Source organism: Ranitomeya variabilis, chromosome 5, assembly GCF_051348905.1.
Source record: "Ranitomeya variabilis isolate aRanVar5 chromosome 5, aRanVar5.hap1, whole genome shotgun sequence".
In the NCBI taxonomy this organism is placed as follows: domain Eukaryota; kingdom Metazoa; phylum Chordata; class Amphibia; order Anura; family Dendrobatidae; genus Ranitomeya; species Ranitomeya variabilis.
This window is the reverse complement of record NC_135236.1, coordinates 198849126-198867099: the sequence shown is the minus strand read 5'-3', so window position 1 is coordinate 198867099 and position 17974 is coordinate 198849126. Positions and strand designations below refer to the sequence as shown.

General features: G+C 39.5%; 1 protein-coding gene across 4 annotated transcripts in view; it reads left to right on the top strand.

Moving 5' to 3' along the window:
• The window catches only part of SEMA6D (semaphorin 6D), a 78373-nt gene extending 69785 nt beyond the window's left edge, over positions 1–8588 (top strand). The window contains exons 17-19 of one of the 4 annotated variants that reach the window (XM_077263734.1): positions 9–65; positions 2183–2350; positions 6324–8582. In XM_077263734.1, the coding sequence (XP_077119849.1) occupies positions 9–65; positions 2183–2350; positions 6324–7645 (1547 nt within the window). In that variant the 3' untranslated portion in view covers positions 7646–8582. Of the gene's footprint in view, positions 1–8; positions 66–2182; positions 2351–6323 lie in introns of all 4 variants that reach the window. The other 3 variants (XM_077263736.1, XM_077263735.1, XM_077263738.1) reach the window with 3 other exon arrangements.
• The last annotated feature ends 9386 nt before the right edge of the window (positions 8589–17974 follow it).

The window sequence follows — 17974 nt, the reverse complement described above, 5'->3', positions numbered from 1 at the left end:
AATTTTAGAAAAAATGTCTACTACAACTACACCAGATTACAAAATATTTGGCGATCCAACATCTGGTTAGTTTTATTAATTTTATCTAAAATTAACTGCCTTTTATCTTTCGGTTCAGCATTTTCTGCTCTTATGACCCCCCACCCACCCCTTTCGCAGTTGGCCTCATTTTTGTGCTTCAACCTCATGCACTCACTAATTGCAAGGATAGATATCTGTCCTTTTTTGTTTTGTTATTTTTGTTCTTTAAGAAGCAAAGCAATTCACCTATGTGTGACCGCATGATACCCAATTGCCCGTCATTGATTGATGCGTCAAATCTTTTATTAAAAGTCTTAATTAGTATGTGACATTTCCACAGCATGAAAGCCAACCAGCTTTCATTACAGCTCCCCATACATTTGTCAAATCGTGTTTCTCATCTATTAGTTATAGATGACAGTGACATTTTCCATACAACATCTCTATTTTTGATTGCATATGTACCTTTTTGTGTATTGCTGGGCTTTAAACGTTTGTCTGATCCATTTATGACTTTACTGACTCAAAGTATTACTAATTTAAAAGATAGCAGAGTCAGCTGTTATGTTAATATGCTTTCATGTGTACATATGAGAAATGCTGATAAAGTGTTCACGAAGTTCTGACACCTCAAACTTGCAGTCACCATCCTAAATTGTTGCATCTATGTTACTGTTAATAACCCCCTAAAATATTACATAACTTTATTTCACATCGTGACCTGAAAGAGTATGTGTATAAATAAAATATCATTACATTCCTAACATTTCTAGAAGAAATATGTTACAAGGACTGGCAACATTCCACTAAAGGGAGTCCCTCACCCCAAAAATGGAATATACAACTCCTAGAGCCCTGGTACAGTGTTTCAGTGCACCCTTGGCATGGCCAAAAGTTTGGAGCACTGTTGCGCCTCCTCATTTTCATAATGAGTCCATCCCTCTACTTCTGATTGACAGTGCCTGATTGCGTGCAGCGGCACACGTGCTCTCCTCCCTGTCTCCTTTCCTCTTATGCCTCTCGCTACACTAAGGCTGGGTACACATAGAGTATACCACTATGTTCAGAGGCCCCATCAGGACTTATGTACTGAACCCAACAAAATAGCATTCGGGCATGGTTATTGATTATAATGATGCAGACGGAGTCACAATGTGTGTCTTGTTGTCTGCCTCCAATCATTAGTGTGCATGACACATTGACTCCGTCTGCATCGTTATAGTCAATGGCTCTGTAAGCGCATACGTCCGGGGGTTCGGCCATAAGCCCCGATGGAGTCACTGAACGTAGTGGCAAAAGATTTGTGAACCCAAATTGTCCTCAGAAGAAAGGAGACGTGGTATAATGCATGTGGCTACTGCATGTGTGCACAGCCCCACACACAGACACACGTTGGCAGCGTTCAGACAGTACTCGTTCTGGGAAGCTGGCACTGTCAATCAGAAGCGTGGGAATAGCCCAATTTTGCAAATGAGAATTCTTAAGAGCCACGCCAAGGGTGTGTGTATAAATTAAGTTTTTTTCTCAGGCACTGTATCAGTAATAGATACAGCTGTAGTTTGATTGTTATAGTGGCTGAGTACCCTACAACACTGTATAACCAATTTTGTTACTTTTTGATTTCTTAAAATGACTACAAACATTAGAAAGGCATAAAAAATACAAAAATATCCCATCACCTCTTCCCTTAATTACTTATTTCCCTACATTTAAGACTGAAAAATATATAAATCAATCTATTCTATGGGTCCCAGGAGCTCAGCCATGCCCTCCTTTTTTGTGTCACTAGCCTGTCTCTGGCTCTACAACTTCCTGCAGCAGGAACCTCCCCCCTATGAGTTCAATAGAACACAAAGATGATTAAGTCCCACCCCATTTTAGCAGTTCTTCATACAAAAATGGCACCGAAAAACAGGAGATAAACGCTGGTGTTTGCTGCAGGATTTCAAAAAATCAACATACAGAAATCGTTGCTGACTGACAAGCAAACAGGGCAGCAGTGTCTCCTGCTTACTTTCAACATCAATTTCTAGGTTTAGTATTGATTTCAGACTGTACATCTTGCACCTGGTGCTGCCATTATGTAACATATTGGTGTGGTCATTGTAATGCAGCTGTGCTTTGGAATAAAATGTAATAAAACATGTGTTTGCTACCACAGACATTGAAGCACCTTCCACTTCTGTAACCACAATGACAAGCAGTCCAGTCATTCTTCCTAAAGTGATTGGTTCTTGGAAACCCAGAATGACTGGTTCTCGGAAATTTGTGTATGAAGATGACCCAAACTCTTCTGATTACATTGATACATTAACAGGTGTCCCAAATGGTAAGGCCTTAAAGGGGAAGAACATAAACTGAGTGGAAGTCTGCCGTCTCCACTTTTATTAGGTTTAGCCCCATCTGAATTGTACTTTTGATTTTTGGATGACTTGAAGCTGATTTATACTGTGGCCTTCGCTAGGCTGAGTGGAAATTCAGCTTCTTGTGATAAGGCACTTTAAATAATTAGTATCTATGGGAGGTTTGGCAGGTTTCCACTCAGTCATGGCAGTGTATTTATGATTTTCCTTAAAAATATTTCATATTATTTATATTTTGTTTTATGTTATTTATTTTCTGGAATTTTAGTTTAATTTTTTTTGTCATCATCAATTATGATATTCACGTTTTAAATATATGATGTGATATGATTTCTTTCTATTGCACATCATATTTGCTCTACATACCTTCTTTGAATGTTTAAATGGGCGACCATCAAGGCCCTGGCGCTTGCTATGAGTTAATAAAGTTACCAAGTTAGACAGTTGCGGAGCTGCACAGCACATTTCCGTCAATGGAATAGTGGCCGCGGCCATGTACTACACATCCCCCCCTTATTGATTTCTTATTGAAATCAAGAAAATTCCCTTATTGATTTGAATAGGGGTCGGAAATGCCGTGACGCTATGCAGCTCAGCATATCGGGAACAGCTGATGGACAGGGGTGCTGGGTGTCGCACCCCGACTGTTCAGATATTGCCGACTTATCCTAAGGATAGTCTATCAATATAAAAGTCCCGGACAGCCCCTTTAATTATGAAATCAAAGCTATAAGAAGTGTCTGTAAAACTGAACATTAGACATGAAAAGTTTTGTAACTTCAGCTCCTATAACGTACAATATCATTGTGTTATAGACGGTAGACATTTATCCATGTAGCTGAATATTTAATATATCACCACACAGGACCCTATAAACATACCAATCTACCTTTTTGAGTGCATGTATGTTTTATTGTATGCTGTAGCACCACTTTCTGCTTTCTACGTTATTTTTGAGTTCTACTTTTCTTGGTTCTTGTTTTGTTTTGTGTTTAAGTTTCCTAATTACTTTGCACACTGCCAGTAAAGTTGTTAACCCGGAGCATTTCTTTCTAAATGTTCAAAGGCCTTCCCACTAACCGTAGTCTTCTTTAGAATTTTAATATTCACTAATTTTTGGTGAAAAATTATTTCGCAGAATGAAGTATTGTGCTCGAGAGAGCAGACATTTTCATTTTCACCAACTGTGTTTAACTTTCAAACTTTTACTGGAGTCTTTCCTGTTCGTGAAGAACTTTGCTTCTTTATGTCTGTGGTTGCCAACTTATCTTTCTGATAGTCTCGAAAAATGAATGAATACTAATCTGAATGTTTTCTTTTTAGGTTAGATCACACACACATTCGTGTCTGAAATAATATATTTAGGGACTAATAGTATGCAGTGCTGTGCTGTAAACATATGTTGCCCCCTTTCCAAATATTGCCCCTTATTGCAATACAAAATAATTTCTTGTCTTTATAGAGGAGCAGTCACAAAACCAAGAGTGGACAGTATTTGCTCTTTTTTTATTTTTGAAGAATTAAAATTAGTCCAAATGGACCCAATAGAAATTCAGAGAAGCACTATGGAGAGTTCATATATGAACATTGGAAGTGCGTCCTAATTAAAACCGTTCTGCAAATAAGAGTGGGCTAAAAACTCAACATGGACGTAGTAGGCTACTTTCTAATTTGTAGGGGTCTTGTTATAGTTATTTATGGTATAGGTAGATACATTCAGTCACTTACTTGATGTGACATTAAGGCTATGTGCACACGTTCAGGTTTCTTCGCATTTTTTTCGCGATAAAAAAGCATAAAAAACGCATACATATGCATACTATCATTTAGAATGCATTCTGCAATTTTTGTGCGGTAAAAAATGCAGCATGTTCATTAATTTTGCAGATTTTTCGCGTTTTTCCCGCTATTTAATGCATTGGGAAAAACGCGCAAAAAACGCATAAAAAATCACGTAGAAAAGCATAAAAACACATGCGGATTTCTGGCAGAAATGTCCGGTTTTTGTCAGGAAATTTCTGCAAGAAATCCTGAACATGTGCACATACCCTTAATATCATTTGTAGTAGCAGCTTTTTTATTCTTGTGACTTAGTAATGCAGATCAGAATGACATCAGCAATGCATACACTACACAGGGAATGGCATGAAACTATCTAAAATTATAGACCATAAAAATGACTAAATGCGTTCATACTGATATATTCCAAGGGCAATCCTAAATTCACTGTAAAATATAATGAATTAAATTGGCTGCATTGGAAGGGACTGGATAAGAATAATTAGTTGTACCATAATTTTAGATATTGTTGCATTTCTGTAAAGAAGTCAAAAATCGAGTGTGTGTCCACTTATGGTAATAACCTTGCTGTTTCCTTCTGATTTTCTGCTTGACTTTCCATCAGCCTTATTAAGTGGTCGTGCTTTGCTTTTCCAGCTTTGACTCCATGTAATAATATCACAGCAGCTAAAATCTCATTAGCATAAGTAAATGTGACTAGAAGTACAGATGTAAAGTCCATGTACACTGCAAGATTATCATGAACAAGAGTTCCTAGGACCTTCTAAATCTAAACAGGCTGACCATCAACAGACAAATGAGCAAAACACTCATTCATCCAGTGAAATGATTTTTTGTGTTGTATAAAATATCATCGTTCTCAGCAGAACATCGTCTTGTGTAAGCAGGACCTGTGCAACCAACAATGGCAGCCTATGTACACCTTATCCAAATTTACATGGTTTATTTGAAACATTGTTTATAATAGCCTTTCCAATACTGAGGAAAAATGATACGGTTTACATCATATTTTGTACTATGGGTATAAAACTTTCATGCATCCTGTTTACCGGCAGACAGTGGGCTCCTGATGATTGACGGTTCCAACCAGCGGTATAGTATTGCTGCCTTCCAGAACTGTGCACACTCTAATCCTGCAAGCAGAGCATGCTTTGCCTTTGCAGCAACAGAAGAGTGTGGAAAAAATGAAGCTGGCCAGATCCTGCAATTCACCCTGCTTCATAGCTGTGCTAACAAGCTCTATAGCAAACAACTTGTAAGCACTGTGCACCTTGGCTAGGAGACTGGTCACAACTGATAGACGATGAGTAAAGTTATAAAATTATGAAGTAAGGCTATGTGCACACGTTGCGGATTTACCTTTTCTTTGCGGATGCTGCGTCTCTTGGCGGAAAACGCAGGTCAAAATCTGCGGATTTTTGCGGATTTTGTTGATTTAATGCAGAATCTGTGCGGATTTCATGCGTTTTTACTCCTGCGGATTTCTATTATAGAATGGGTGCAAAAACGCTGCAGATCTGCACAAAGAATTGACATGGTCCATCTTTTAATCCGCTGCGTTTTCCATGCGGAATTTTCCGCACCATTAGCACAGCATTTTTTTCCCTTTGATTTACATTGTACTCTAAATCACTTGCAGATCTGCAGTGTTTCTGCACGGAAAAAAATGCTCAGATCCGCAGGAAATCTGCAACGTGTGCACATACCCTCATGCATTCTTGAAAACGGAGACGATTTTGTAAGAAGTCAACTGCAAAATTGCTAGTTTTTCAAGCATTTTGCAGTAATTCCCATTTATCATTTTGCAAAAACCCCTTTAAATCACACTTGACGTTCTCAGTTTCCCATTATGCAGACTGTTACCTGACATTGTATACTACATACCAAGCACAAACAACATTGTCACCAAGTCTGTTGCAGCTGTCAGTCGATTTTATTTCCAGCTTCATCATTTACCCTTTCCAATTTGTTTTCTATCTTGATTGACACAAAGACTGATAGCAAAGAAAATGAGAACAGAATGCAAATGATTCGATTAAGATAAACACATTTAATGAGCTGCCACCAGTGTGAAGACTGTTGATTTGATGTAAATTGTGCAGATATTTCCTAAAACTTGACATCTATTTATTTTAACAGGTGTAAGATGGGAAGTACAGTCAGGAGAATCTAACCAAATGGTCCATATGAATGTCCTGATCACTTGTGTCCTCGCTGCATTTGTTCTTGGAGCGTTTATTGCAGGAGTCGTTGTCTACTGTTATCGGGAGATGTTTGCACGGAAATCCAGAAAGATACACAAAGATGCAGAGTCTGCACAATCCTGTACAGACTCAAGTGGAAGTTTTGCCAAATTGAATGGCTTGTTTGACAGCCCAGTTAAAGAATATCAGCAAAGCATTGATTCACCTAAACATTATACCAATATTTTGACAAGTAGGAAGGATTTGCCACCCACTGGGGACACCAAATCCATTATGATGGACAGTCAAGGTCAACCACCAGAAATAGCTGCACTTCCTACTCCGGAATCTACTCCAGTTCTTCAGCAAAAGAGCTTGCAGCCCATTAAAAACCAGTGGGAAAAGGCACAAAGCAACCTAAACATTTCACGTAAAGAAATTCCTCTTAAAAGTCCACAATTTTTTCCTTCCAGTCCACCTCCCCACTCACCCTTAGCTCATGGACAAATCCCAAGTGCAGTTGTTCTTCCAAATGCCACACATGATTATAATACATCATTTTCTAATTCAAATGCCCACAAATCGGATAAAAAACTCCACAATATTGAGCACTCTTTGGTAAAACAGCCTAGTAAAAGAGATCGTCGTGCTGTGGATTCTAGAAACACATTGAATGACTTCTTAAAGCATCTCAATGAATCCCAAGGAAATCCCAAAGCTCTGATGGCAGATATTCAAGTGGCTCATCAAAATTCCCATCAGCCTCCACATCAAACTTTAATGCTTGATACAATGGGCAATATGTCTGAAATACCACCTAAAGTTCCAAACAGGGAAGCATCCTTATACTCCCCCACATCAACTCTTCCTCGGAATAGCCCAACAAAAAGAGTGGATGTGCCTTCCACCCCAAGTGGACAAATTGCATCTCTAGAATCACAAAGAAGTTATCATAAAAACTCTTCACAAAGGCATTCTATATCAGCAATGCCTAAAACTATGAACTCACCAAATGGTGTTTTAATTTCAAGACAGTCCAGTGTTAATAGAGGTGGTTATATGCCTCCAAGTCCTAACCCAAGGATGGACTACATGCAAGGAACCCCTGTTATTGTTCATCAACAGACTTCATTGTCACGGCAAAGCAGTTACACGGGGCACGGAACTCTCCCTCGTATGGGAATAAAGAGGACACCATCTATAAAACCGGATGTGCCTCCAAAACCCTCATTTGCTCAGCAAAACACAGTTAGACAGCTAAACAAATACAGCTACTGAGATCTATCACCTTTGGATAAAAAGTGTATGGTTATACGGCATAGTGTTATTAAGGACCTTTTAGGCAGAGACATGCTTGCCGAATCAGTCCCGAAATGGCCAAAGAAGCTGTCATTAGTTTGGCAACATCAAGTTGTGCCAAACACAGGAACTTGAGCACAAGCTGAGTAAGAACAAAGCAAAGGAAAGTGCTGGTCATTTTGCTTCTTTTGTTGGAGAAATGTGGACATGTAGCACAATGGGAGCTACTTCCGTTACTGATACAGTACCAAGTTTTAAAAATATACTTGAAAAAACGGGATTTCATTTTAAACTGCCGCTGTGTGTAGCCATCCCATTAAATGTGAACATATTAATATGTATGCATTCACCTTGCCTCTTGCACAAGTGTCACAAAAGTTGTCCCAGTTAGTTAAAGTGTGCAACATTTCTGTTGTCTCAAGCCTGAAACATATCCTCAGTCTTCAGTGGCATCACAACGTATGCCACAAATGGTTTTGGTGTGTGTGTTTTATGTGTGTGTGTGCATAACTGTTCCATACACACAAGCACACGTGCACGTTAAGATTCTCATTGCGATTTCTATACTATTGAACTGTTTACATTGAGCATGTCTGAACAAACAGTTGATATCCTTCCTCAAGTATTCTGCTGGTTGCGCAACAGAGGGCATCGGTCGTCTCCTCCTTGCCTTCCAGATAATTAACTTGGCTGAACATGGTACCTCGTGCAAGAATGTAAAGATTTCTTAGAACTGTAATGCTGCTATTTAGACAATATTGTATAATTCACTGGATATCATGGGGAGAATTTATGTTCACGCTTTGTTCCTTCTTGGTATCAGTTGGGCTACTGTGAATTAAGACCATATGTTTTAAGAGGTGGAGAAGAAAGATCACAATGGCTAGTACTAGAAAAGGATACTTATTAATAAAGCTTCTGTAAAAGAATTGCAGGCCTCCTAATATGACACTATACAATGGCGTGCAATGTTGTAGGATCTATGTGCCAGGGCACCTTATGCATAGCAGTGACGACTTATCTTGAGTCGTGCTTAAAGAAGCTGGACACCGAATGAAGGACATTGAGCACAGTCTAATGGTAACATCAGAAGTTAAATGGATCCAAAATTAAATATGTTATGTTTTTTGTCCATGTCCATGTGACATTTGCAATCATTACTACAGCGATCTGTAATTACATATATGTTGCGTTCTCTCGGTTCACTTTTGGGGTGAGAATCTACTGTTGTTGTGTTGTCTAATCCCACTACAACACCTGAATCCCACAGTGAAGCCAAGATATCTCCATACTTCATACTGTATTCTTTAGAAATAAGCTACGCAACTAGACATTATGAGGGAAAAATGTGCATGTATATATGTTATCAGCCATCAAGGGAGAGTAATACTAATCAAACACTAAAAACTTATGACCTATAGTTTTCTAGCAGTGTTTCCTATCTTTAGATTAAATTTCAATGAGCGCTAAACCTTTGTGTACTCACCCTGTACACGACAGAAACTGATAACGGTTATAAATATCTATGCAAAAGTTTACATTGTGTGCACTCATTGTTCAGCAGAGGATGCTCAGTAGAAAACAGAGGTAGGGGAAGTAAAATGTAACAAAAGAAATGGTATCTCCACCCAACCACAGCCTTATTTCACATGTTTCACTAATGAATTGTGTCGATTGATGCTCTTTTATAGCCAATTTCAATTCAGGTTGAAGGGTCCTTTTTAAGAGGGTGTTTTCAATAATGATTTTCATCTTAAAGATCTCATTTATGCAGTGGCAAAACACTTAGGTGGTGCTGGACTGCTTTGCCTTTCAGATCCCTTGCCTAAATCTGCAGCAACAAGATATTGTTAATTATAATTTTGCCTAAAAACCGTCCTGTCAAGCACTGCCCACCAACACACCACCTGCTGACCATGACATTAGAAAGACGTATGTTTCACCTGAAAGGTCGCTCTGGGGTTTAGTAAGTGAAAAACACCTAAGTCTTGCAACACCATGTTTCTTCGAAGTAAAAGCATGACATGAAAGTTGTATAGTCTTCTAAAACTCATATTTGACTATAAGCTTCAAATTATACTTGAGCTGACCATATACGTTAAAGTTATCCAAACCTGCTGAAATTTCTTCAGGACCAGATGACCATCTAATTAGTAAGGAGGCTCTTGATTCTCTCCTGGTTAAGAGAAAAATAGAGTAGTTGAATTTCAACATGTCCCACCCTTGTGTTCACAAGGAAAAAAGCCATCACCACAGATATCTGCCAGTCGCTTTTCTACCCTTTCCCTTTTGAGAACACACTTGGCTGAGCTTATCCCGAATGTCTATAAGGGGCTGGTTGAGTCAGCTATATAATATGTATGGTCAGCTTTAGCTTCCAAAATGGATGTAGTTCAACACTAGTCAACCTACATCTATATATATATATATATATATATATATATATATATATATATATATATATATATATATATATATATATATATGTATATATATATAGCGCTCATGTTGCTACATATATTAGATTTTTATGACTATATGAAAATGGCTGATGATTTCGAAGAAATGATGTAATGCCTTTAGTAATGAGAAGGCACTTTATATACATTCTAGTCCTTAAAAGCAAAACCGCACCCTAAGTAATATGTATAATTACTTAAAGAGGACCTTTCACTGGATTTTTTTTATATGAGAGCTATATATAAGAGAATACCACCTCCAAATGGTGTACTCCACCAATTCTGGAACAGTTTTTCCTTTTCCTCTGTACCAAAGTTATGTCTCCCCCCCCCCCCCCCCCACCCATTTATAATGGTGCAAATTTGCCCTTCACCAACAGGATTCCATGAACTTCACTGTGGCCATTTGCTTTTTCTCTCTAGCACTGGCCACAGAAAAATTTACTGGGATCATAACTGGAACCGAGGGCCACAGAAGAAAAAGAAAAACTGTCCCAGAATCAATTGGAAGTGGTACTCGGTTTAAAATAAGAAACTTCAGCAGCACCATTTCTCAAATATCTGATGTTTGAGGTGTGATTGAATTAATCTAGAGACTATGGCGGCAAGGTTAAGTCATAGACCATGGCCACCACTGCCCAAAATACAATAGTAAATGTAGCAGTAGTGCAATGACAGTATGTGTATTTCATGTATGAGTGGTTTTATGGGTCATGCCGGCAATGACAATGTTATGTAAATATATGTGAGGTTACCTGAATCTGTGCATTTTGTGCCTTATTCATGAAAATACAATTTATGATAGTATGTCAAGTGTCTTCTGTATAGCACACTATATTTTCTGAGTGTCAGAAACATTTGGGAAAAGCCCAATTGACCTTAATATGGGACACCATATATTCAGATCTGTTCCAGAACAATAAGGGATCAATCCTAATGAAGAGATTACAACTCCGCTAATGCAACTCTTTCAAGTACCTCTCTGTGACTGATGTCTTTTTTAACTTGTAAAGATGCACTTAACCATAAGGTTTATTGCGCATACACAGACTGTTCAAAAGGCAGAGGGTGCATTCATATAGCGTTACACAAAGGATCCTACAACTAAATCATGTCTAACAAGACTCTATTTTTTAAAACAGAAGGGAAACTGAATTCATTCTCACTATTTTTGTTCTATAAAATGTATCTATTAAAAAAAAATACGTCAAACTGTGTTTCTTGTGGCCAAAGCTGAGAACTCTAATTTTTAGATTTGGGGCAATATTTTAATTTAATTAATACCAGTTATGCAATCTATGTCTACGTTGTCACTCATTTCTTTAAGTGAAAATGCTGATGTGTTTTCATGTGTAAGATTGTGGTGTGAGCACTAGAGACTGGAAAAGCCGAACCACAAACTGTTAACCTGGATAACATTGTACTGCCTTGTAGATCGTAATGTGAGATCAGTATTTCTGTTGATGGTTCTAACATTCATTCTAGGCTAAAAGAAATTAATTTAATTAAAAAAAGTGCTTTATCCATTTGTGCAAAAGGTAAAAGCAGATTGTATCTTTTTTTATATTCGTCCAGCATATAAAAGTAACCTTTGAAATAAGTTGCTCTATCCTGTTCTGTAGAGTACTTTAACGTGTAGATATCTTGTAAAGTTGTATTGTGAATGTGTAAATAATTCTGTACTTTTGGGTTTTTAACACCGCATGTAAAGTTAAAATAAAATACTCAAGTGAGAATAAAAAACATTTGGGCCTTAATTAATTTATATACTTTGAAAAAAAAGAGAAAAAGGATGTACATAGAAGAAAGGCAATCACAAAATTAATGACATATACAGGATTATTTACATGATTGTTACTGCATGAAGAGGAAGCATGGTCATGGCTAGAAATTTTACTGATGAACTGCGATCATCTGTGCATGAACAGCTTGCAGTGTAGGGTTAATTGCTTGCCACGTCCTTTATCACAAAATTTGGGAGCTAACATTTTTGAATGAAAGCAGGGACAAAGGAAATGTACTACTATGTATTATGTATTTATTTTGCTTCCTTATATTGCACCATCATATTCCACAATCTAAATTTCCTATCAGTATGTCTTTGGCGTGTGGGACAAAACCGGACAACCCAAAGTAAACCCATACCAACACGGGGATATTAGATACAACTCATTGCTGATGTTTCCTTGGTGGGATGTCAACCCAGGACCCCAGCGCTGCAAGGCTGCAGTACTAAGATTGAGGTCTTGCTGCAGTTTTTGCAAAATCAGCTAACTAATTTACCCTCGGAGCTTTTTCGGTTTTGCGTTTTTCGCTCCCCTTCTTCCCAGAGCCATAACTTTTTTATGTTTCCGTTAATATGGCCATGTGAGTGTTTTTTTTTGCGGGACGAGTTGTACTTTTGAATAACACCATTGATTTTACCATGTCGTGTATTAGAAAAAGGGGAAAAAATTTCCGTGTGGTGAAATTGCAAAAAAGTCCAATCCCACACTTGTTTTTTGTTTGGCTTTTTTAGTAGGTTCACTAAATGCTAAAACTGATATGCTGGCTGAGCCAATGAGTGGTGCCCTGCGGGATTTGAATCCCCCACCAAACCTCAGTTGGCGGGAGGCTCAGCCAATGAGCGGAGCCACGTGCCTTTGGCGGGGGATTTGAATCTCGCGCCGCTCAGCCAATGAGCAGTGCTTCGCGGCTTGGCTGGGGATATGAGTCCCGGCCGCCATATCGGAATACCCATAACTTGGGTGTTCCAATATGGCGGTCGGCGTAGTTCCAATTCGAGCAGCCGGGAGATGAGTGGCTGCGTCGCCTCTGACCTCCTTGCGGCGGGAGATGAGCCGCTGATCTCCCGACTGAATAGTGGTGCCGCTTTTGTCACTTGTGGAGGCGCAGTTTGTGGCCTTCCGGCCACGGTGGATTGTGGGATAGTGACACAATCGCCGGAAGCTGTGACAGAGCCGATTGGCAATTATATATTAGACTAGATGGTGGCCCGATTCTAACGCATCGGATATTCTAGAATATGCATGTACACATAGTATATTGCACAGCCCACGTAGTATATTGCCCAGCCACGTAATATATATTGCCCAGCCACGTAATATACTGCCCAGCCACGTAGTATATTGCCCAGTGACGTAGTATATTGCCCAGCCACGTAGTATATTGCCCAGTTACGTAGTATGTTGCCCAGTGACGTAATATATTGCCCAGTGATGTAGTATACAGCACAGAGCCACGTATATTGCACAGCGACGTATACAGCACAGAGCCACGTAGTATATTGCCCAGCCATGTAGTATATTGGCCAGTCACATAGTATATTGCCCAGCTACGTAGTATATTGCCCAGCCACGTATGTCACAGGTTAAAAAATAAACTTATACTCACCTTCCGAGGGCCCCTTGTAGTTGTGTTGCCTGTGTGCAGTGCAGGCGGCAGCTTCCGGTCCCAGGGTGTGATGACGTCGCGGTCACATGACCGTGACAGAATGGCTGGTCCTTCTTGCGCAGGTGCGCAGGGCCTGTGATGACGTCACGGTCTCATGACCGTGGCATCATGGCAGGTCCTTCTCGCATACCATCCTTGCCACCGGAACCTGCCGCTTGCATGGAGCGGTCACCGGAGCGTCGCGAGGAGCGGTAAAGGCGGCGGAAGGTGAGTATATAATGATTTTTTATTTTTTTAAATTATCTTTAACCTTAGATGTTTTTACTATTGACGCTGCATAGGCAGCATAAATAGTAAAAACTTGGTCACACAGGGTTAATAGCGGCGGTAATGGAGTGAGTTACCCGCGGCATAATGCGGTCCATTACCACTGGCATTAACCCTGTGTGAGCGGTGACTGCGGGGAGTATGGAGCGGGCGCCGGGCACTGACTGCAGGGGAGTAGGTAGGGACTAATCGGACTGTGGACGTCACTGATTGGTCGCGGCAGCCATGACAGGCAGCTGGCGAGACCAATCAGCAACTTAGATTCCATGACAGACAGAGGCCGTGTCCAATGAATATCCGTGACAGACACAAAGACGGAAGTACCCCTTAGACAATTATATAGTAGATGGGGCGAAAGGGGGGTGATTTGAACTTTTATATTTTTTTATATTTTTAAAAACTTTTTTTTTTACATTTGCCATGCTTTAATAGTCGCCATAGGAGACTAGAAGCTGACACAACTTGATCTGCTCTGCTACATAGAGGCGATGGTCAGATCACCTCTATGTAGTAGAATTGCTGACTTGCTATGAGCGCAGACCACTGTGTGGCAGTCACAGCAATCCAGCACTGACAACCATAGTGGTCTCCAGGAAACCTCGGGTTGTCATGCCGACACACCGGTGACAACAAAACCTCAGACCTGTGAACAGAGCCTGTTTGTAAGTCTCTGTTAAATGTGTTCTCCCAGCGTATATGCCATGGAAATGTACATAGACTTGCCAAGTAAAACAAAACCAGATCAGGACAACTACGACTTTTACACCAGTTTTAACAATTGCATATTTATGGCAAGTGACAGGTCGTTTTTTGAATTGGTTGTGAAATATAACTATCTTCCTAGAAAAATATTGGCTTCAACCCTTACTTGATTTATTACAGGTTTTTGCTGTACCCTATTGCACTGACCACCCAAGATCTGTGTTGCGTGGCTGCACAAAACTCGGTAGCATCCTGCTTGTTGGCATACCATTACCATCTTCATTGTGTCCTGTAAGCTTATTGTGTCCTGTAAGCTTCGCTGCCTACTGAAGTGAGACCCGCAACACAGACTTTGGGGGGTAATGCCACATGCAGACATTGAGTATTTGGTGAGTTTTTTTACCTCAGTATTTGTAAGCCAATACCAGGACTGGGTGATAGATACAGACGCGATGACGTGTTTCTATTATTCGTTTCCTCTGAATTTTCCACTCCTGGTATTGGCTTACAAATACTGAGGTAAAAAACTCCCCAAATACTCAATGTGTGCCTAATACTCCAAAGTCCTGTACTATAATAAGGCCACGTGCACGCCTTGAATATTTGGTGAGTTTTTCACCTCAGTATTTGTAAACCAAAACCAGGAGTGGAACAGTCAGAGGAAAAGTTTAACAGAAGCCTGTGCAAAACGACTGGAATCCAAGTTATGTCTGTTTTTTTCACAGACCAATAGACTTGCATTGGCGAGGTTTATCCAAGACTGGAATCAAAGTCGAACAAGTCTACACGATTTTGTGAAGACAGCGTGGTTCACAAAAATACAGATATGTGAACAACATCATAGACTACAATATGTACAAGTTCTATCTGTGAAAATCACAGAACTCGTACGAGAAAAAAATGATGTCTAAATGACCTTAAATACTATTGATATATACTGAATGCCACTTGTTCTTGAAATTCTAATGATTATGAAATGACACATACATTTTACTCTAACTAATTTTATGTCTACATAAACTAAAATTTATCTCAGGCAATGTTCGCACTCTCATAAAGCAGTATAAATCTGAAGAATAGCAAAAGAGTGTTCCTTTGGCATCCACAGGCAGGCCAACATCAGTATTATTTTTCTTTCATTTTGACCTGTAGAAAAATGTGGTAGCAACAAAAAATGTTATATTACACTATAAAGTTTTTTTGCATGACAGGTAATGAATAATGTATGCCAATGTATGGCGTACAGTGACAAACTTTGGGTCTGTTTATGCATCATATATTCCAGTAAATTTTTGAGATATGTAACATCTAAAAGCTGGTAGGCCTCATTCAAACATGAGTATCTTTTCTGGTACGCAACACAAAAAACTGTCCAATTTTCATCTCAGTCTTGGATCATATTTTGCTCAAAGTTTGGTCAGTGTGTCAAGATTTACCATCCGTGTTTTATCAGTGATTTTCTCATCTGAAAAAAATAAGTACATTACAAAGCTTCTCATATCCACTGCTGTATTCAAAGCAGCCAGCACACAGATGGCAATGTGTGCTGTCAGTGTCTTGTCGTGGACTCATAGGCCCAATTCATCAAGAATAGCATAAAAGTCTTTGAAAAGTCGCAAGGGTTTGGAGCAACTTGAAGCTGAGTTAAAACTTTATGACTTTTGGCGTTCTCATGTCTATTTTTGTCTGGCTCTGACAAAGTGGGTGGAACCGAGGTGGGATGGGGGCATGGCGACCACCAATCATCAAATATATGATGAATGGTAGCGTTCGCTTTGCCACAAATCTTACACTGGCAGGGACTGGAGTAAGATTTCTGGTGTGGGACATGGAGGTGTCCAGCATTTGTCAGACACTACTGATGCATTAAGAGGCATTGGCTTCTTCATAAATCAAGAACAATACACTCCGCCCCCATCAAGACTGGCATGAAGATTGGACATGTCCTCAACACATTCCGTAAAAAAACAGACATATGAACAGCTCCATAGATTATAATAGGTTCATGTTCTATCTTTGAAAGCAGAACTCTTCTGTAATTCATGGTTTTATGAAGAAGGTCTTAAAGGCCATAATATACATGAGTATTATGTCGGCTGAACCAACTGATATTGTCAGGCTCATCCAATGGTCTAATGTATATGAGAGCACTGGCATACTGATAGTTGGGAGAAATCTAGATCGTGCTGATCTCACACTGCTGATTTCAGTCAGTGGACAGGTTGCTCATAGAGAACACAGGAGCACTCAGTCAGGGTGAGTGCTCCTGTGTATGGAAAAGACGGCTGAGATGACTGTTTAACCTTCTATTGTGTGCAGGGGCATTGGCCAACTGATGGTTGGGAGAGATCTCGATCCCTCTTATTTGACTGGTGATTGCATTGTTCTTCCAGAGATAAGCTGCCAGCCAACGTGTCTGTCACGTGTTCTCATAGAAAACACAAAAACGCTTGGCCGAGTGAGAGCTCCTGTGTGGGAGATTCGGCTGAAATGGCCAGCTTTCATCTACTTTATCTGTGTCGCTTCTCTAGTGATGTATGAAACAATGCTCAGTGGTGGGAATTGATCCAGCCATTTGCTGCAGTTTTTTGACTAACAAAATTGCAAAAATTGGCGCACATCTCTTTTGTGCATTAAAATTGCAGCTTCTTTAGTTTACATCGCTCTTGCTAGTTTTCTAAGAAGTGGCTGAGGATTATCACGAGAGGTAGTGACAAGCCACTACCCAGGAGATTTATTATAATTTATGTCAGAAAATTACGTAAATTATAGGTGAAATCTACCCTTTTGTCAAAGACTGGCAAAAACCTTGTCTTAGTAAATTACCACCAATTTCTTTATCTATTCTATTTGTTTCTTAGAATTTTACTGCCGTTTTATTTTTATTTTTATAAATCGTTTTCTTAATGCAATGTTAAGATACATTAGCGTTCATTTAATTCCATTTGCATGGCCCATATAAATGTCAATATGTGGATTTTCAGCGGTTTTTATTAAAGTCATAAATATCTAATTTGCAGCTTGGTATCATATATCACTAGGCTCAGGCAACTAGAACATAATTAGCTGGAGGCTCTCAGTTAAGCACACTGCTTTGGTTGAAGAACCCTGCGTATTCCAGTAATGTGTGTCATAACTGCCATTATGTTCCCCGTACGCGACAAAGACAACACTAGCATCAGGACAAAGGCAACAGGATCACTTCACTTTGAACTGTTTTTTTCCCTTTTGTCATTCGTTCTCTGTAAGAAACATGACAAAAAAGAATACGGCGGTCCGATATGAGCACTGCGGAACACTGAGCTGTGCAGCTTCACACACAGCAGTAAGGATGGCCTTCAAGTACTTTTGCACTGTCACTCAGCTATTGGTTGTATTGTGACTTTATATTTTCAGCTGCCTGCAGGTAAAAACTGTCATAGAGGAG